We start from the raw sequence: 20,595 nt of genomic DNA, 5'->3' as shown, positions 1-20,595 counted from the left end.
TATAAGAAGTGATTTATGTTCTGGTTGGTTGTACGCTTAAATTAGTTCTCGTTCTAGTATTATACTAGTGAAAGTTACCGTTTGTTTTAAGATATTTTATTGTACATACAAAAAGACTTCAAGACAATATTGACCAGATAGTGTCATAATATTTATTAATTCATTGAACTTATTCCGTACTGAATCCCTTGGGGAAACAACAAATACCCCGAACAGCCTGCTTCTGCAGCACAAATATGGATTGAACCTCTGCAGCAGCACCCCACAAGTAGAATACAGTACCATATATTTGAACAGCGATGAGACTAAATACTAATGAGTTTTAACCATATGTTTGCTATCACCGTAATGAAATGAAATGAAATGAAATAGTTTATTCTTGCAAGTAGGACTATATAAATCACTTTTACAATGTCATCCTAAACTAGATGAAGTCGACATTTCCTAACTGACTGCCCTGAGAAGAAATGTCGAAACAAACTCGGGGGTCTTAGTCTCTTTTATAGTCCAGATAATACAATAATAAATTAATAAATTGGTGTAAACAAATGCAGAGTATTTACTGGACTGGTCTTTGGAAGAAAGAACCAGATCGATCTGAGCAAGCCTGTGCCAGCAGACGGCTAGCATGCCCCGAATAGCTCATGCAGCTCAACCATTTTTAAGGGAGCTGCACAACCCGGTACACAACAATACCGCCAGTGGCACCATAAAAATATGTGGGGCAACAACTCACTCAGATCGCCAGCCCAAAATAACTATAGACTAAAATGTATCAAATTATAAATCAAGCAAAAGAGTTTATGATATACCCGCATAATGTTTACACTTACAATGGATACAAAATGTATTTTTAAGGTGTACCTTAAAGCAAGGAAAAAATAATGAAATTGAAAAATATAATCGAAATATAATCATTATTCACTTGGCATGTCAAAGTGTAAAATATTGTATGCAAAAGCACAAAACATGTCAGTATTGTAGAAAAAGAAAAAATGAATATGCACTAAGCACAAAACATGTCAGTAATATAGAAAAAAAAAAAATGTAAAAAAATGAATATGCACTAAGCACAAACATGTCAATAGAATAAAATAAAATGCATATGCAAAAGTACAAGACATGTCAGATTGTAAATATGTACAACATGCAAAAAAAAAAAAAAAAGAAGTGAAAGACAGCTTACAAAAACACAAGCGATAGCTGTATAAGCGAGCAGCTCAATCCCAGGCGTTTCTATCATTTAAATAATCGGATATCCTGTAATATCCTTTAGTTAATAATTTTGATTTAATAAAAAATTTAAATTTCTTAAGGGGAAGTTTACGAACATCCATAGGAAGTTTATTGTAAAAGCGTATACATTGACCCATGAACGAGTTGCTTATTCTATGAAGGCGAGTAGCATGAACTGTTAAATTATTTTTGTTCCTAGTATTTCGGGAGTGAAGATCAGACAATTTGACAAAATCCGGTTCGTACCTCCCAATGAGGTAGATTACTTTGTACCTTAAAGCACTAATTGGAATAAAACAAGAAATGTAGTAATAAATTTAATATGCATAAATATAAAATAAAGCATGTTCATTTGTTCCTATAATTCAACTTATACTCTTATCACTATCTTTATGCTTCTCTTTGTTTTTCTTTTGTTTTTTCTTTCTCTTTTTATTTGGATCTTTCTTTTTATTCATATTGTTGTATTTCAATAATTTTTTATACATTTTTAACAATTGCTTAGCATCTTTCTCCATTTCTTTAGAAACTTTTTCAGTGACGACCTCGTCTTCCCTAACAGGGTCAACAAATTTCGTAGATCCTTGTAATGTGTTGTAGTGCTGAATAGATCCTTCTATTAATTGATCTTTTCTAGCTAACGATGGAGTTTCGGTGGTTACTTCTACTTGATCTTTTTTCGTTTCTTCTATGTGTTTCTTTAATTTTTTATTCTTTCTTCTCATTGCATTAAGAATATTGGCTGTGGACAGAACAGATTTAACTTTTTTACTCTCTAAATATCTGTCCTTCCACGAAATATTTTCAACTTCTTCAAATTCATTTATTTCTTGTTCTAATCTCTCGAATTCTCGTATCTCCTCTTCAGTGATCACATCTTCTCTTTTTATATCATCTATCTTAGCTGAGAGAGCAGCAATTTCTTTTGCAGTTGGTTCTTTTGATAAAATAGAAATTCCTTCCACTTCAAAACAAGAAGAATCGTCAGATAGTTCTAAATATTCAAAAACATCATCTAAAGATTCATCTGTATCTAATACCTCCTTTATGTTCGATTTATCATCTGTGACTAAATTGTTACTGTCAAGCTTTTCATTTGCACTCAAATGTGTTTTATCTTCATCCAAATCTATATGAACGACTGTACTTTTAGCCTCGGCATTGTCAGTTGTCTCTATTTTATAAAAGTTTTGGTCAGCGCTTTCGCGAAAATCCGACTTCTTACTTTTTTTAGATTTCTTATCTTTCTTCTTTTTTTTTTTAGTTTTACTCTCTTCATCAGAAATAAAAACTACTTCAGTTTCGATACTTTGCTCTGCTATACTGTGCTCGGATAGTTCGCCATCCGATAAGTTCCTGTTTACTATTTCTCCATCTTCAGCGCTATTTGTCTCTTCCAGTACTAATGTTTTTGCTACACCGTTCGATATTTGACATTCATTATTTTGAATAATACTATTTTTATTCTCACTTACCGATGCCTCAATTTCATGGTTAGGTGTAGTTTTTGGTGATTCATCTGCATCAATTTTATTTAAAGTTTCTGTCTCAATTTCAGTGGAAACCTTTTCAATATTTTCGTTACCGCTTACGCCTGCAACGGCTTCATTTTCTTCATTGACAGATGTAATTTCGCGTTCTTCAACTACCATGCCGTCATCCTCACATAACACCGTAACTTCTGCTTCAGATTTGTTTTCCTTCATATTTTTGCTTTTATTTTCAGATATCTTATCCGTTTCAGGTACTTTTTTTGCTTCTTCCATTATTTTACTTTGGTGAATAATGGTAGCATCACTTGCAATAGCTTCACTTCTAGATGCTTCCAGATTAGGATGCCTAGAGTTAGTTGATTTATTTGTCTTTTTAGAATATTTGTCATTACTCATTGAACTTGATTGACTCGTTTCTGAACTACTCTCTGAATCTTCACTTGAAGTTTTATTTCTATCAAAGTCTTCTAAAAGATCCATCTTTTCGGAGTCTGATAGTTGTAATGTAATTTCGTCGTGATCACTGCCATCCTTCTGTTTATCTTTTTTCTTTTGTTTCTTTTTCTTTTTGTCCTTTACTATATCTTTGCCAATTGGTAAAGGAACTGTTTTTGGTGGTTCTGCTTTTTCTTTTGGAAGTACGTCGTCTTTTTTAGTAGATTTAGGTCTGTTAAGTTTAATCTTTCTTGTTGCTTTTGTTTGAGGTACAGTTATAATAAGATCATTAATTCTTTTTGTTACGGTATTAGTATTTTCTTCAACTGGTGTCTCCTTGGGTTTGGTACTTTCTACTACTCCTGCAAATTAGAAATTTTATCAAAGAAAAGACTTGCCCAATACTAAGAATAGCATTTATCATTAATAATTAATTCTGATTGTGGAATTGAATTGAATTAATATTTCATTTTAAACACCATATTGCTGAATATATATTATCACAAAAGTATTAACAAGTTATTGTCTTACATATAAAAGTGTATTAAAATTCATTCATTTGCTTTCAAAAAGCGTGTTTAAATCCATTAAAGAAGTTTTATTTAAAGAAGCTTCTGTTTAATAAAAATATGATTTGAATAATGTTTAAAATATACTTTTTTGTACATTACATTGGTAAAAAATAAAAATATTTTTTTGTCATATACATATATGAACATACTTTGTAATTCCTGTACGCTTGGCTTTTCATCTTCACTGCTAATCTCTACAACCTCAGGAGCCTCTTCTTTAATCACTACCTCGTCATCATCACCCGATGATGAAGCTTGATTTTCTGTTTGCTCTGCAGATACTGAAACATACATAAAATAAAAGTTACTTACAGTACCCACACTGTTTGAGACTTGACATTATATAAATGAGTATAACATAGTTACATTACTATTTAATAATTTTCAATAACAGCTATACACACACACACAGCAACCTTTGCTAAAAGTGTTCAGAAATCAAACCCGCCCGACATTTCCTCTCCTTTTGAATAAAATTCATGTCAGCCTGAAAATAACACTAGTACATGATTTATTTACCCAAAGCTTGATGTTGTTGTAACTGTGCCCGTATGGCCCTGGCTCGGGCCTGCAACTCTAATAGCTCTAAAACAGTGAGACCCGCTCGAGATGCCTTGTTATTCTCATCTTCATCAGGTTTCTGTGACTCTTTATGCTTGGACTTTGAGTGGCGGTGATGTTTATGCTGGAATTTTATTTTAATTTATCTGTCATGCCAATAATAGAATGTACAAGTTTTACATTTTTTTATTATATATTAAAGTACTTTGAAGAATCTTAAGTTTTTTAATTTTTATTTACATTCTACAAATTGAGTCCAATTAAAAGTGTATAATGCCTACTTACTTTTTTATTTCTCTTAGAGCTACCTTGACTTAATATTTCTTCATCTGAGGAGATGCTATCCAGGGATATGGTTTCAAACCTCTCTGGAGATGAGCTAGAAGATTCTGTGTTGGAAGGAGGATCAGCTCCATCTAAGATGGCACAAAGACGTTTTGAACTTATACCAAGAAGCTAAAACATGAAAATAATATAGTATATGTTATTTGATAAATTCATTTATTAATTTAAATCTCCTATTTAAAATAAAACCTAAATTAAGCACAAGATAATTTTAACTCCAATGTATGAAGCAGAAACTACAAACTCCATTTGTTTTAAGCAAAGCAACAAATTTAATTATCAAGCATTGCTTTTGCAATTGTTAATCATTTTATAAAAACAGTCTTAGTAAACTAAATTTTTGATATAATAAATAAATAAATAATCTTTATTTCTCTTCTCTCTTCTCTCACATATACATACACGGTTGTTATGATTAAACTAAAACATTTGGAAGTGTATGATGAGTATATAACCAGTGTTTCTTAACCTTCATTGTATGTAAAAGTTAATTTTTATAAAAATTCACCAACACGTCTTACTTAACCCTCATTTTTAGATCCCTAATTCCTGTAACCTACCTCTTCAGTACACAGCTCCTGCAAATCATCAAGGGATATATGTCGGATACATTCCGGTGCCATTGCTCTTAACTCTTTGTGTTTCAAAACCGAAAAAACCTGATGCATCAGCTCGACTCTATCATGTATGTAATAGGCTAAATCGTGCTCTTCGTGTCTTATTTGGGACGATTCTGGGATTTCCCGTTTGATCCTATGTTTTTTTACACGCTTCATGCTAATTTTCGTAATGTAAATCTACAATGGAATATTAAAGATTTATTATTTGTTTATATTTTCCCTCGAATCGACAAGGACCGAGTATCGATATCGAACTATCTGTCAAGTCAAGAAATTAGAAACTTGATTCTAGCTGTCAAGACATAACCGAACAAGCAGTCGTTCAGAAAATTCAAAATGCACCTTAAAAAATGTATGGTGATACCCTATATTTAATTATTAAGAGAGTTGCAGAAAGAGAACCTTCGTGGGATTTTAGGTCGCAGCTGATCTAAATTGCTTTTTTTAAATATATAGACAACACTATTAGACGTCAATCTAATTCAACGAGAATCTTGATACTTGTTATGAAAAAAGTATTTAATTCAACTTATTTCATAAAATATCTTGTTACTTTTTTCCATAGATTGTGTTTTATTAATGTATACTTTTTGGACAATTTGTTAGATGACTTTTTGAAAATGATACGAATTATACAAAAATAATGTAAAATTTATAAAGAGTGAAATGCCGCAGTTGGAAGAAATTTTAAATAATTACTTGGACAGAGGTATCCAGGCGGTATTTCATGCTTTTATATATAATTTGTTTCCGAATATAGTTCATCATATAATACCCACCCATTGCATAAAAAAAGGTAATAATATAAAGTTAAAGAGACCAGCGTTTGTAAGAATCTCTTACAGCTCCCAAGCTCGATATTTCTGAACGATAAACAATTTTAATTTTCGCGCTACTTAATATCTGTTTACAAAATGGCCGTCGATAAATTATACGAATGTGAAGACTTTTTAGTAGTGAATAAACCATACGATATGTATATAAATTCGGATGACGAAAATGAAAAGGTATGTTTGACATAGCTATTGTTATAAATAATAATCATTAAGATACTATATGATACAAAAATGTAGGTTATGTTTATTGTAGACTGTAGTGGCGAGCCAAACTTTCTGTATAGAAATCGGTAAAGTCGGTTACAGCTGATTTCTGGTCTTTATTAATGTTTCATATTGTTAAACAAGTTAGTCATACTCTGTGGATATTCTAAAAATCGTTTAAAAGATATCAGTCTAACTTTTTATAAAGTCTAGACTGTTTCTAAGTCCTAACCTATGTAAGAAGCAGATATATTTTGTGACAAGTTATAACATATTTTAATCTTAAATTTATTTTCTTATTAGAACACCGTAACCTGTCACATTGCATCCCACGACTCCCATCTATCGACTTCTTCAAACCCGCTGTATTTTATACAACGACTTGACTATTCAACTAGTGGCGTCCTATGTATTGCTAAGAACAAAACCACCGCTGGTTTAGCTGGAAAGTAATAACGATTTTCTTAAAGTCAATCGAATTTTTACGTGCTTCTTACTTTAAGTATGTAATGTTTATTTTTTTTAAGACTCTTTGAAAAACGTTTAACGAAGAAGTATTACTTGGCAATTGTGAGAGGCCACCCAGAATTTCAAGTCGCCGAAATACGATACGCTGTGGGTATGTGATATATATATATCTTAATTTTATGTATATTAAATAAATATAACGCAAAAAGATATTTAGAATCTAGTGTTTTGTTTTATAAAATGATCATATTTATTGGTTCCAGGCGTAGATCAAACACCGGATCACGGGCATCGTATGTCAGTGGTATCCAAGACGAGTATTGCTGGTGATGCACGACCGGCTCACACGCGGCTGTTATTACTTGAAACTGGATATTATTGTGGACAACCCGTAGCTGTAGTACTTTTAAAGCCAATTACGGGTATTGCCCTGATGACGATTTAAAATTTAATGAATCCATGTACCTTAAAAACGACTAACTACTAATATAATATTTAGGACAATATTGTAACTAACAAGAAACCAAATTGACTGTCTGCTTTAATTTTACCATTCTATCCATCCATCATAGCATGATTCACCTTGTAAGAATAATTATTTTATTTCTGTCTTAGGTCGCCGTCATCAATTACGCATCCATTGCCACTCGGCCTCTCACACTATTCTTGGAGACTACACCTACAGTGACCGTACTGACACTGCTCCACATCGAATGTTTTTGCATGCTATTAGGTGACTTATTTTATTCTGGTATTGTACAAAATTCAGTTTAACATGTCCAGTTATTTAAATTAATTTTAATCCTTATTGTTTTAGGCTAGTATTACCGTTGCCACATAAACCGTTAGATATTCAAACGGCTGAACCTTTCTTCAGCGATTCTAAGTTTTCTAGCAAGTGGAAGTCTCACCGAGTCGTATATAAATACAGGAGTAAAGAGGAACTGTTGGCGGCATGTGATGATCTTGACAGGGAATATATAGTTGGTGTCAAATATAAAGATTTTAGCGTTTAATAAATTATCTGTTTTCAAAACTGTTTAACATTGTCTTCTCTATACCTGAAAAAACTTCACCAAATATTGATGTAATATACGTAATCAGAAAAGGCCTTGTTTCATTGAATCGTGTCTTGAAATAGTTTTTTTTATTTTTTTCCCAGTATTTTTGTAAAATATAAAATAGCAGTCAACTGATTTTAAAGTTTAATTATAAATCTTACACTCTTACCGGTTTTATACTTTTAGAACAACATTAAATACAATTTGACAGTGTTTTGACAATTGACAGGTTAGATTTAAAAAATAGAAACAAACCCTAAGGCGTAAGGACGCCGTTTTAGGTAACAGTTTTAAATACCATCGCACTTTTTTGACGATACTAATTATTTAGGAGTCTCGGAGGACCTTCATTGGAACACCTCCAAGTGAGTTTTGCTCCGGAAACGCGTCAAAAAAACGCGTTTTTTTTTTTTTTTTTCACCTGGGGAAACCCGATTACGGGCCCCCGCGCCTGGGCAAGTGTGATTGGCGCGGGGAGTGTGGGGATCAAGGTCGTAAAATGCGATGGTCCCCATACCCACTAAAACCACCAGGGCCCAATACATAGCCATAGCACGTGTAGAGCAGTAAACAAAAGCAAAATAAGCAATATAGCAAAATAAAAAATCGGTCAGTCAGTGTTTAATTTATAGACATATTTGACAGCTTTAATTAGCTCCAAAAATGGGTCTTTTTTATATTTTATATTGTTTCGCAGCCACAAATATTCATAGACATGATCTGAAAAATTTTCAGTGTTATTATAATTATCCTTTTTAAAAAATCTTTTTACTGCCCTCCACTGTGACTCAATCCTTTGCGTATGGGTTCCATCTTCAGCCACAAACGGGTTTTCAGGGTCTGAATGATTCACTTTTTGATGTATGTACCCATGGTCTGCCAGACAATCGTATGCTTTCCAGAAGTCAGTATGAATGATAGTACCAACTTCAACATGTTTTTGAATGAGAGGAAGTAATATATCAGCTGATCGAATATTATTTGGGCACACTTCCAATCTTAGGTCTTCAGATTTGTCTTCGATCATACCAAGGACCCAATAGCCCTCAATATGTCGTCCTACAACAATTAAAGAATTAGTTAATAAGCTTAATGAGTTAAATAAATTTTGTAGATGTGATAATAATAGGGTTATTGGACAGCTCTGGTTTTTAAATTACACTCTAGGAGTAAAACAGACTAATAACACATATAGTAAATATTAATTAATAGTGCTATAAAATAATTACCTCGATTATATTTTCTTTTCCCAAATTTAGATTCATCAATCTGGACTATCTTCCCTGGGCCACCAATCTTTCCTACCGCTTGAGTTTTATCCATTTGATATATAACTATAGTTTCCCTACAATAACTATACCAATCACATATAGTAACTCGGCTTAAGGATTTAAGTCTATCATCTTTATATGGATCTTCACGCATGGTTGTAAGATAGCTCCAATTTTGCGAAAACGCATATAATAAATAGAAAACATGAACTAATTCTATTTTAATATTTTCGAAAAATGTTCCTTTATTTCTAGGAACTTTAGTTTTTGATCTGCAATTTCCTTTCGTGCAACACCATGAACCAAATGTTTTATTCGTCGATTTAGCAATTTTCATGGGTTTACGATGTGTACTACATTGCTTTTGAGAATGCACTAAACCATTTTCTTCAGCGAATGCCACACACTGCTCATTGGTACCTAATTTTTTATATAATCTAATCAGATTCCACAATGAGACCACTTCCTCACTATTCAAGTCACGATTCACAACGGACCCATCGTCCTCAAAATCATTTTCACGAGTAGAACTTGTAGACGCCATCACTATAAATCTGAAAATGATCGCGAGAAATCAGTGTTGATTATGTATGTAAAGCCAAGTTTCAAAAAATGCAAATAAAATAACGCACTTTCACGTGAAAATAAAAAAGAAACGGATTTATAAAGTAAACTTTGCACTGTAAAACTAATTACCGCTAGTCTAGCATAAACCACATTCAAAATGGCCGATTAAGTTTATAAAATTAATAGGGATGTGAAAAATAATCGATTTTTTTTAAAGTGAAAATCGATTTTTGTATTCGATTTTAATATTAAAAATAATTGAAAATTCGGCGACCAAATATTCATATACTAACTCTAACCTAACCAATCTAAATAATATTTGTTTTTGTGGACAGCTCCGATCTAAATAGTAATTGTTTATTCAAGCCTCGGCTTCTCGGCGTCCTGGTCGCCTTCGGCGACCAAATATTCATATACTAACTCTAACCTAACCAATCTAAATAATATTTGTTTTTGTGGACAGCTCCGATCTAAATAGTAATTGTTTATTCAAGCCTCGGCTTCTCGGCGACCAAATATTCATATACTAACTCTAACCTAACCAATCTAAATAATATTTGTTTTTGTGGACAGCTCCGATCTAAATAGTAATTGTTTATTCAAGCCTCGGCTTCTCGGCGTCCTGGTCGCCTTCGGCGACCAAATATTCATATACTAACTCTAACCTAACCAATCTAAATAATATTTGTTTTTGTGGACAGCTCCGATCTAAATAGTAATTGTTTATTCAAGCCTCGGCTTCTCGGCGTCCTGGTCGCCTTCGGCGACCAAATATTCATATACTAACTCTAACCTAACCAATCTAAATAATATTTGTTTTTGTGGACAGCTCCGATCTAAATAGTAATTGTTTATTCAAGCCTCGGCTTCTCGGCGTCCTGGTCGCCTTCGGCGACCAAATATTCATATACTAACTCTAACCTAACCAATCTAAATAATATTTTTTTTTGTGGACAGCTCCGATCTAAATAGTAATTGTTTATTCAAGCCTCGGCTTCTCGGCGACCAAATATTCATATACTAACTCTAACCTAACCAATCTAAATAATATTTGTTTTTGTGGACAGCTCCGATCTAAATAGTAATTGTTTATTCAAGCCTCGGCTTCTCGGCGTCCTGGTCGCCTTCGGCGACCAAATATTCATATACTAACTCTAACCTAACCAATCTAAATAATATTTTTTTTTGTGGACAGCTCCGATCTAAATAGTAATTGTTTATTCAAGCCTCGGCTTCTCGGCGACCAAATATTCATATACTAACTCTAACCTAACCAATCTAAATAATATTTGTTTTTGTGGACAGCTCCGATCTAAATAGTAATTGTTTATTCAAGCCTCGGCTTCTCGGCGTCCTGGTCGCCTTCGGCGACCAAATATTCATATACTAACTCTAACCTAACCAATCTAAATAAAAATTTTTTTGTGGACAGCTCCGGCGCTACGGGAAATGCAGCCCCTCCACCCTTGCGTACCAAAGCACAGGCATTTTATTCAAGCCTCCGCAACCTCGGCTTTTTGGTCGCCTTCGGCGACCAGCCTCAGCCGCTACAGCTTTCATAATGCCTGTGCTTTGTTACAGCGGGTGGGGGCTGCTCTTCCTCCGCGCCTCCGATTATTTATATACACTCTAGGGGTAAGACAGACAAGACCACGTGGATAGTGGGGTGCTCTGATTCGGTTTTGGGTACTTTTTGGATATTAAAGTAAACACTTTATTCTAGTAAAAATTAAATAATATAGAAAGTTGCAAACAATGAAATACAAGTACTAATTAGAAAATACAGACGAGTAGGTATCGATAATTTCAAAAAATTTCAGAACACTATAATCTATCAACACGAAATTAGGTTAATTTCAATGTTGATTATTCTATAACTTTAAATTTCAAAAATGAGGAAGTAATCGATAAATAAATAAAACGATTATTAACAATCGATAAATTAAAAACACGATTTTTTTAAGTGAACGTCACATCACTTATAACCAATAGAAAAGTAGAAAATGGCGGATTGTTTACAAATTTTAACACATTACACAAAACTTTAAATTTTTTATAAAAATATTAAGACGCGTTTCCGGAGCAAAACTCACTTGGAGGTGTTCCAATGAAGGTCCCCCGGACACTCCTAGATAATTAGTATCGTCAAAAACGTGAGGTGGTATTTAACACCCAACCCATAATATTGACCATAGTTTTAAATAAAATGGAAGAGTTGTGTCCCGGTTGCCTGTGTTCAGGAAGAAAATTAACTTACATTAGCGGAACCTCTGTTTACTATTTTTACAAACAAATTGTTGATGAAATTGCCGTAAGTTATTCTTATATACATAAGATATAATTTTATTATTTATATAATTAACTAAATTTACCCAAGTCTTGAAAAAATACTTTTTTATGTTTTTAATGAATAAATAGGCTCCAGAAGTGCTACCGCAGCTTTCAAAGGTTTGTTGGGAATGTACAGCGCTGCTCCGTCGATTCCAATGTTTCCAGCAGCAAGTAAAGTGCTGTTACCTTGAGCTACTAATGTGCGTGCAGCAGGTATGTTTTCCGATAATATGTTAAACAATATTTTAATTTACTGTAAATTTTCAACCTGCTAAACTGCATGACTTTCCCGCATAGAAAAATGATCAGAGTTCACAACAGATAAACAAATTATTTATTGGTAACGTTGTTGATGATTTACATTATATACATATTCAGTCATGTATTTAATAAAAGTGCTACAGAATTTACCCAAGAGCTATCTTAACAATTAAAATTTCAGAATTCAAAACAATCACTATCAAAACCATCACACCTTCAATGTCAGTCAGCAGTTACTATTAGCTTTCCAGAAGTGAAAGTAGATGTGGAGATTAAGGAGGAAACAGAGGAAGTTCATTGTGAACCAGAGACATTTGTTAACCAGTTAACTTGGGGAGATGATTTAGAAAAAGTAAGTATTAATGCTGCATCAAAAATAGAGTAGGTGTATTGTTCTTTGAAAAATTAACCTCTGAATATGAGGCTAAGTGTAATATTAAAATACACACTGACAGTCAACTGTATCTATTATTTAATTAAAGTTATTTGCTATAATTCCTGTAAAATATGTAAGTTGCTCAGTTTGTATGTATCCTGCTGAAAAATATTAATTTTAAAAGGAAAATGCACAATATTAATAGTATAATTTGCAATATTCTGTTCAGGTACTTAGATGAATGTTTAATGTAATATATTTGCCTGATATTTCTAGGATGTGCTACCCTGTGAACCTCAAGATATTATAAAGAAACCTGATAAGGCAGAGAATAAACAAAATCTGAAAGGCAAAGTATGTATTATTATTACATTAATAATGTGAAAATATTGCAAAAATATATAATAACAATCATGTGTGTTTTGTAGTTTTATGCATAATACCAAACTTATTTCTAGTGTATTCACAAATTTTAAAAATTCAAGCCAAAATTCATCCATTATTTTATTGAATTTATAATATCAAATCCTTAATTAAATAGGAGAATAAACTATAAAAATAAATTGTGATACTTTAATGTGTTTTTGTAATAGATGTTTTTTTTTAACAGACAAAGAAAAAGCAGAAAAAGAAATTAAAACTAAAAAGAAAAACTAAATTAAAGAAAGAAACATCTGAGAGTGACCATGACTTCGACGATAATGAGACTGATTTTCAAATTGATGATGAAAAAGTAGATCAAAATATTGAACAAGACATAGAAAAAAATGTAATAAAGGAAAATTTAGATAAAAATGAAATAAATTTGGAGAATGAAACTAAGGACAAAGACCAATTAGAGAAAGAAGTGAATGAAACACAGATTGAATTGGATGATGATGTACCTGACGTAAAGAATGATGTTTCAGAGGTAAGGAATTATACAGTTTAGTCATCTGTTGTCCATGGTTTTAAGTTGATTGTCTCTACAAGGGAATTCACTCAAACATGATGTTAGTGTTTAGGTATTAGGGAGCGTTCAAGTATTACGTAACGAATTTTGGGTTCCTTTGTAAAACGTTACGATACGGGGCGGGGATTGAATTACGCATTATTGTTAATATTATTTTCGACTTTCCAGTACTTTACACCACGTAATGGTACTTTTACGTAACGTTTTACTATACTTGGGTACAGAAAAACGTTACGGCGCGTTACATGGGGGGGGGGGGGGGCGTCAATAATCTCCAAAAATTGCCCAAGATACTAGATCCATGTTGAATGTTGTTCTATTAAATTGTGTATGAATAATTAAGTTGTACTCGTGAATCAGCAATCTATTAAGAAGCTACCCATCAAAAGTTATGTCATTTTATATTTCATCTCCCTTATATATACATGCATGTTCGTCTCTTTCTATCAAATTGTGTTTATGCTGTGATTAAAATGATTGATGTGTACTTTAGTTAAAATCAATGCAGTTAGACTGATTTCGCTTTTATGAATTAGTTTAAAACATAATCTGAAAACATCTTGTGCCTCAGACTTTTTATTATTTTCTAAATCTGTCTGTACATATAAGCAAGTGATCAAGTGATTGTGCCGTTATTCTCTTGATAGAAATACTATTTCAAGTTTCATGTTAAGCAAGAAGTTTTATATTTGTATACCATTTATTATATAATAAATTAGTGATACTTAGAAAAACAGATGATTTACGATGAAACTTTTTTTCAGAAAGTGATTGTAAGAAATAGAGAACAATTACCCGAGAGGCCTCAATGTGTTGAATGTGGGAAAGTGTTCAGTTCAAGGAAGACATATCGGTATCACCTGAAGTTAGTAATTTCTATTTATATTTCCCATGCATGAGGACGAAGATTTTCAGTAAAAAAATCTATAATTATAAATATTTGTTACACTACTAACGACTACAGTGTAAGCTCTTTATAACATCCTTCCGTATAACGTTTATAATTTGTTTGGTTAAGTAAGTTGGTAATTAAGTTTTTATAACGCAACAGCCATTCTCTATATCGAAGAAATATTGTCATATTTAGACATCAACAACATACTTAAGTGTAATTGTTTTTATAATCAGCTTACAAAACTAAGCTTTTGAGGTGCCGAAATTTCTAAGAAAGACACCTGAGGTCATAAACAGCCTTCTCGCCTTTGTTATTGTTAATTGCATTAACACGTGTGCCATTATTCTTATATTACATTGCCTGTCATAGCAAAACACGTCAGGCAAAGTTAACAGTATAATATGTGTTTAAAATAATTTACCTATTGATAGTAATAAAATATTGTAATTAGTTAAATTTGGTATTCCTTTCCATTCAATCCCTATAATGAAAACTCTCTATAACGAAAGAAAATGCTTGGTCACTTGAAATTCGTTATGAAGAGTTTTCACTGTAGTTTAATTTTAATTGCGTTTCAATCAAGTAAATAGGTTCTAATAATGTTTGCAGTGTATTACATAAAGGCCAGAATCGTCACCCGTGTCCAAAGTGCGGTAAAGTGTATCAATGGAAATCGAATCTGGGAAGACATATGCGAAGTCATAAGGTAAAATTTTATACGCGATTTGTTGGATAACGTTCGAGACTCTGCGCCAAGTGACACTATTTCAAAATCCATCCCGTAGTGTCGTTTTAGCTTTAAGTATAGTAGTCTAGTATTTAGCGTGTAATTATAGAATAGGTTGTGTGTTTAATTCCCCACAAATATATTTTTTCTGTGCGCAATGAACACTTGCGATAATGCGGTCTCTTTTCATCGCAGTGTAAACATAATTTGATAGAAAGAGACGTAAGAGTACTTTTAGAGAGTGCAATTATGAATCATCATCATCAGACTCTTGTTTGATCAATTTCTGGATGTAGACCTCCATCTTCCTCAAGTACGCCCTACACTGGCCTTTGTATCAACAAGTCAAGTCGGTGGGCGGCCGCGCGGTCTTTTGTTGTGACGACGTCTCCATTCAAGGAGCGTGCAGCTCCATAAATAAAAAAAAATTAGTTGTGCTACAACCTTTTTAGGTCTGGGCCTCAGATTTCTTTATTCGTTTCATGATTTGTTAATCTATTAGGCCAGTAAGCGATCAGCCTCCTGTGCCTACACGCCGTCGACTTTTTGAGTTAGCCGGGTTTTTGGGTTAACTAAGGCAAGCCGGTTTCCTCACTATCTTTTTCTTCGTAAAAGCGATTATTAAAGGTGCACATAGACAAGAGAGTCCATCCAGGGATCGTACCTACGACCTCAAGATGAGAGTCGCACGCTGAAGCCATCACTGCTCTACTATACTTAGTGTTGCTATAATCATAGTTAATCTACCCCCAGTGCAAGTTTATTGTTTGATTGGTCGCTTTATATTTATAGGCGCGTGAAAGTGGTGAATTGTATTGTGTGAAATGCGACAAGTCTTTTGCGTCTGTGGCGACGTACAGACAGCATATACGGGTGTCCAGACGACACGTGTCGGAAAGTGAGTTTACGTGAGTATAAAACAAAAATAAATTGTAAAAACAAGTTGTAATTTAAAAAAATGTGCGTGCGTACAAAGTACACATGTCAGAAGTGAAACTTCTTTGTAAATTAATTATTACGAAGGTAAAAGCCCCAATAGATGATCATGGACCAGTATATGATCACTCCATGTATTTGTATATCTATATTCACACTGTTTACACACTATATACGTGCTAATGATAATATTAATAAATAAAAAGACTGCGTTTACTGCACAAGACGTTATGCGACAGAATTGCCATCTAATGTTCTAATATGTAACTACTAAACGAATACATCAACCAATAGCGTGTATTTTTTCTCGATCTTCCTTACGCTCTCTCTTAATCTTTCTCACTATAGCTCTCGCTCACCTCTCGCTCCATGGCACTGTGCGTGATGCGACGTTCGCTCTATCTCACTCTCTCTCTCGATCTTTCTCACTTGCTTCCTCCCTACTCTCGCTCCACGGCTATTTGCTTCATGCTACGTTCGCCCTTTCGCTCAATCCGTCTCTCCCTTTTCTTCGACAAAAACGCTGCACGTCTTCGTGACGCTAATATTATTATTATATAAAAATTTTAGTTTCACATGCGACGAATGCGGAAAGAAGTTTGTGAGCAAGACACGCTTGCGTGACCATGTTGATTGGGAACATTTAAACAAGATTAAATTCCGCTGTCAGCTGTGTAATAAGGTAAGTTTTTAGCAACTTTTTTTTCACTTGGAAATTAATATACAGTAGAAAACATGAATGAAATCTTCTCTGGCTGATTCTGTGTGCATGAACGCGATATACTTAAAATATGTATAAATTTGTGTGTATGATTGTATATTCATTTAAATATAACATTTAATCGCAAAGATATAAGATATCGCAAAACTTTCAACATTAACGCGAACAAAGTTGCGAGCAAAAGCTATTTTTTTATTTTTTCCTAGTCAAAGATCATAACACTGAAATGTTATATTAACCTTATCAAAATCCATTCAGCCATTTAAATGCCACACGTCGCTATACGTACACCTTCAGAACGTGCACAGGAATAAAGAAAGGAGAGACAACTTGTGCCATGTCTGTGGGAAATCATATCAGGTATTGGTATCGATCAGAAATTACAAAAGATTTCTACTCTTGAAACATTCATACACATTACCAAAGATACACACACTTAAAATTTTATACAGAAATAATGTTATTTTCCAAGGATATTTAGTATAGGCAACTTCTAACAGGCTCCATTTCTCTCCATCTTAAGCATTTTTCTTCCAATCTTCACCAACTTCATTAAGCACAGCAACCCACCGTGCATGAGGGCAATCTCTCTTTCTTTCCCTGGTGCCCTTTTCCACCTTAATTTTATTTATGACTGTATAATTTAACATAACTTTTATAAAGCTTAAAAATTGTATAACTAATAAATAAAATGTCCTTTTAACAACTAATCAATAATAATTTTCATATTTATATCGATTTATAATCCACCACCAACTGACAAAGATATTTCTTCTGTCAACTGTCTATCTATAGAATTAATGATAGTCTGTGCTTAATGCACAGAACATTAATATGACTATTGATTTCTGTAGTCTCTGCATTCTAGTACCAAAAACCTAGAAGTTCAAATTGTTAAGCCATGGACACATTTACTTTATAGAGAGGAACAAAATATGAACAGATGCCAAATAGCTGAGTTTATTAACTCCTATGGGAATCGGATATTCGGTTCAATCAATGAAAAACTTCAGCAAGAGCCGTGTTGGCCAAGTGGCTGCTGCGTGCGACTCTCACCCTGAGGCCGTAGGTTCAATCCCGGCTGTGCACCAATTGATTTTCTGTCTATGTGCGCATTTAACATTCGCTCGAAAGAAAACATCGTGAGGAAATCGGCTTGCCTAGGACCCAAAAAGTCTACGGCATGTATCAGCCACTTGCCTATTAGATTGACAAATGATCATGAAACACATACAAAAATCTGAGGCCCAGACAGATTATTCGATGGAGCCGGCTGCACGCACGAAAAAACATGACTCATGCGGCGTTACCTCGCTCTGAGGCGTTCCATTTAAAATTGACATAATTGTATTTATGCGTACAAATAAAATATGTAACTTGATCAATTCAATTGTGATTTCCATTTACCTCCTTCTCTATATCCATACAAAATACCTATCAAACAAATAAAATTTTTTTTTTTTTTGAAAAATGCAACCATCCCATCAATATTTTTTTATGACGTTGTCACGTTCAACTATCGTCAGTAAACCGACTTTACAGACAACCGATTTTTTTGTAAGTGCCATAACTAGCGTGCCTTTAGCGCCCTTCTATTAAGTATCAATATATAAAGAAAAATGTAATATTAATACAGAATGCAGCGAAATTAAAATACCACATAGTGGCGATGCATACGAGTGAGACGCCATATCAGTGCGCCGACTGCGACGCGGCCTTTGGGTGGTACTCCTCGTTGTACCGGCACATCCGGGAAGTGCATTACAAGGTGGGTTTGGGGCAAATACAAGGAAAATTTTTATTATCTTTTTTTACGTTTTAGTGAATCAATTTGATGTCAACAAAGTGTTGTATCTTTAGCGAAAAAATACAATAAATGTTTCGTTGAAGAGCACAATAGATTGTTGTTTGGAATTATATGTTAACGTAAAATTGTAAATACCGTTAGATTGTAATCTATCTCGCGAGATTATAAACTGTCGAAAGATTGTGAACTCAAGGTACTGCTTACAATTTTACGTATTAAAGAAAGAACTGTTTAACCGGATTGAAGTTATGTATTATTATAAATCAGCGCGCGAGGTGCGTACCACTTCGATAGATTATAATCTACCGAATAATAATACGTTAAATAGTAAGCAGTACGTTGAGTTCACAATTTTTCGACAGTTTACAATCTCGCGAGACAGATTACAATCTAACGGTTTTTACAATTTTACGTTGACATATACATATATGGGCAGAAAATGTCACCTGTTTTTGTACTTGAATTTGAATCCAAGACCTCAGCGACATAATTTTTAATATCGGGTTTGACATGAGTTTGTTCGGTGGTGGTTGATGTAGTGATGTTCATATATATGTTTAATGAAACACTTTGTTGAATATAATCTTATAACTAACATAGAATTAGGGGTTAACTTGGGGAGCGTTCAAGTATTACGTAACGAATATTGGGAACGGGGGAGTTTGTCTTGTAAAGTTACGATGCGGGGCGGGGATTAAATTACGCGTTATTGTTAATATTATTTTCGACATACTTTACACCACATAATGGTAACTTTTAGGTATAAAGAGTCACTGGGTGGTCACGAAACGTTTTACTATTGGGTACAGAAAAACGTTACGGCGCGTTACATGGGGGGGGGGATCAATAATCTCCAAAAATTGTGTGACGTAATACTTGAACGCTCCCTTGGCTTATTTAAGGGTTCTTAAGTGACACATATGTTACCTATAAAGAATATAAGTGTAACTGACCTTATAGACATCGGAAACGAGAATGTTATATTAAAATTTATGTATATATAATATAAATTTATGTATATATTATAATATAAATAAATTATAAAAAATATAATATAAATTTATGTATATATTATAATATAAATAAATTATAAAAAATATAATATAAATTTATGTATATATTAAACTAAAGGGCTCATTTTAGCTTCAAATGTGCGATGGTCGCTAACAATTGGTGTACGCGTATTAACTAGCAAATATATGTATGTAGCTTAACTTATGTTAGAATACATTATTCATGTTTCAATATTTTTTAGATGAAAATTCAAGCAAAGAAAAGTAAGAAGGATAAAAAATTACAGTTGCAAGAATTGATCCCGCTACCCTCAGAACCGCCGGGACCTTAGTTCTTTACCTTCGTCCGCAGTCTGTTGTGATAAAGTAATTTTGATTTTTCATTACAAAACTAGTATTATTTCTATACAGATGAAAGGATTGCCTTTATAACGATATGTTAACGTAAAATTGTAAACACCAATTACCGAATAATAATACGTTAAATTGTAAGCAGTAAGCTGAGGTTCACAATCTTTCGACAGTTTATAATCTCGCGAGATAGATTACAATGTAACGGTGTTTACAATTTTACGGTGACAGATACATAAAATGTCAGTACTTCCAAAATTTGTTTTGAAGTAATTTTGTTTGTTACAACATAATATAGGCAGTTCACTGTCGTGATTCGAGCTTACGACCTCAGTAATGAGAATCGACACTTCTTAAACAGTAAAAACAAATTGCTTTGTTTAATCGAAAATATTTTTTTCCAGTTTTGGTTAATACAGTATTAATTTAGTAGTAGTTAGCACTTTATTTTATTCCTGAGTGAGACACTTGTGATATTTGAAGATCTTAAATAAAAATTTGATTAGAAATATGTGTTTTATTACAAATAACAAGTTTGAAAATCCACGAGTATGAA

General features: G+C 33.2%; 4 protein-coding genes across 5 annotated transcripts; 2 read left to right on the top strand and 2 right to left on the bottom strand.

Moving 5' to 3' along the window:
• Positions 1 to 1,540: 1,540 nt before the first annotated feature.
• Positions 1,541 to 5,536, bottom strand: LOC125061411 (eukaryotic translation initiation factor 5B). Its single transcript, XM_047666861.1, has 5 exons — positions 5,203 to 5,536; positions 4,583 to 4,753; positions 4,256 to 4,421; positions 3,886 to 4,017; positions 1,541 to 3,526 (listed from the first exon to the last, which is right to left on the bottom strand). The coding sequence occupies exons 1-5, from the start codon at positions 5,416 to 5,418 to the stop codon at positions 1,602 to 1,604; spliced, it is 2,610 nt and encodes an 869-aa protein (XP_047522817.1). The 5' UTR covers positions 5,419 to 5,536; the 3' UTR covers positions 1,541 to 1,601.
• A 333-nt stretch (positions 5,537 to 5,869) lies between these two features.
• On the top strand, positions 5,870 to 7,873 carry LOC125061292 (RNA pseudouridylate synthase domain-containing protein 1-like). The gene is made up of 6 exons (XM_047666649.1): positions 5,870 to 6,269; positions 6,606 to 6,751; positions 6,830 to 6,921; positions 7,034 to 7,192; positions 7,386 to 7,503; positions 7,588 to 7,873. Exons 1-6 carry the CDS (start codon positions 6,177 to 6,179, stop codon positions 7,784 to 7,786), a joined length of 807 nt encoding a protein of 268 aa, XP_047522605.1. The 5' UTR covers positions 5,870 to 6,176; the 3' UTR covers positions 7,787 to 7,873.
• Positions 7,874 to 8,441: 568 nt separating this feature from the next.
• Positions 8,442 to 9,958, bottom strand: LOC125061519. Its single transcript, XM_047666997.1, has 2 exons — positions 9,061 to 9,958; positions 8,442 to 8,890 (listed from the first exon to the last, which is right to left on the bottom strand). Exons 1-2 carry the CDS (start codon positions 9,644 to 9,646, stop codon positions 8,442 to 8,444), a joined length of 1,035 nt encoding a protein of 344 aa, XP_047522953.1. The 5' UTR covers positions 9,647 to 9,958.
• A 1,896-nt stretch (positions 9,959 to 11,854) lies between these two features.
• LOC125061290 (zinc finger and SCAN domain-containing protein 12-like) lies at positions 11,855 to 20,548 on the top strand. Of its 2 annotated transcripts, XR_007119022.1 has the most exons (13): positions 11,855 to 11,980; positions 12,088 to 12,213; positions 12,443 to 12,613; positions 12,914 to 12,991; positions 13,248 to 13,547; positions 14,354 to 14,454; positions 15,094 to 15,190; positions 16,004 to 16,119; positions 16,718 to 16,829; positions 17,127 to 17,228; positions 18,505 to 18,636; positions 19,931 to 20,122; positions 20,271 to 20,548. XR_007119022.1 is itself a non-coding variant. In XM_047666647.1 (12 exons), exons 1-12 carry the CDS (start codon positions 11,876 to 11,878, stop codon positions 20,018 to 20,020), a joined length of 1,530 nt encoding a protein of 509 aa, XP_047522603.1. In that variant the 5' UTR covers positions 11,855 to 11,875; the 3' UTR covers positions 20,021 to 20,209. The 2 variants fall into 2 exon arrangements, 1 of the variants encoding a protein (XP_047522603.1); XM_047666647.1 differs by lacking the exon at positions 20,271 to 20,548 and having other exon boundaries at positions 19,931 to 20,209.
• The last annotated feature ends 47 nt before the right edge of the window (positions 20,549 to 20,595 follow it).

Source organism: Pieris napi, chromosome 23 (assembly GCF_905475465.1).
Source record: "Pieris napi chromosome 23, ilPieNapi1.2, whole genome shotgun sequence".
NCBI classification, from domain to species: domain Eukaryota; kingdom Metazoa; phylum Arthropoda; class Insecta; order Lepidoptera; family Pieridae; genus Pieris; species Pieris napi.
Note: the sequence above shows the minus strand (reverse complement) of the source record. Positions and strands in the feature narration are given on the sequence as shown.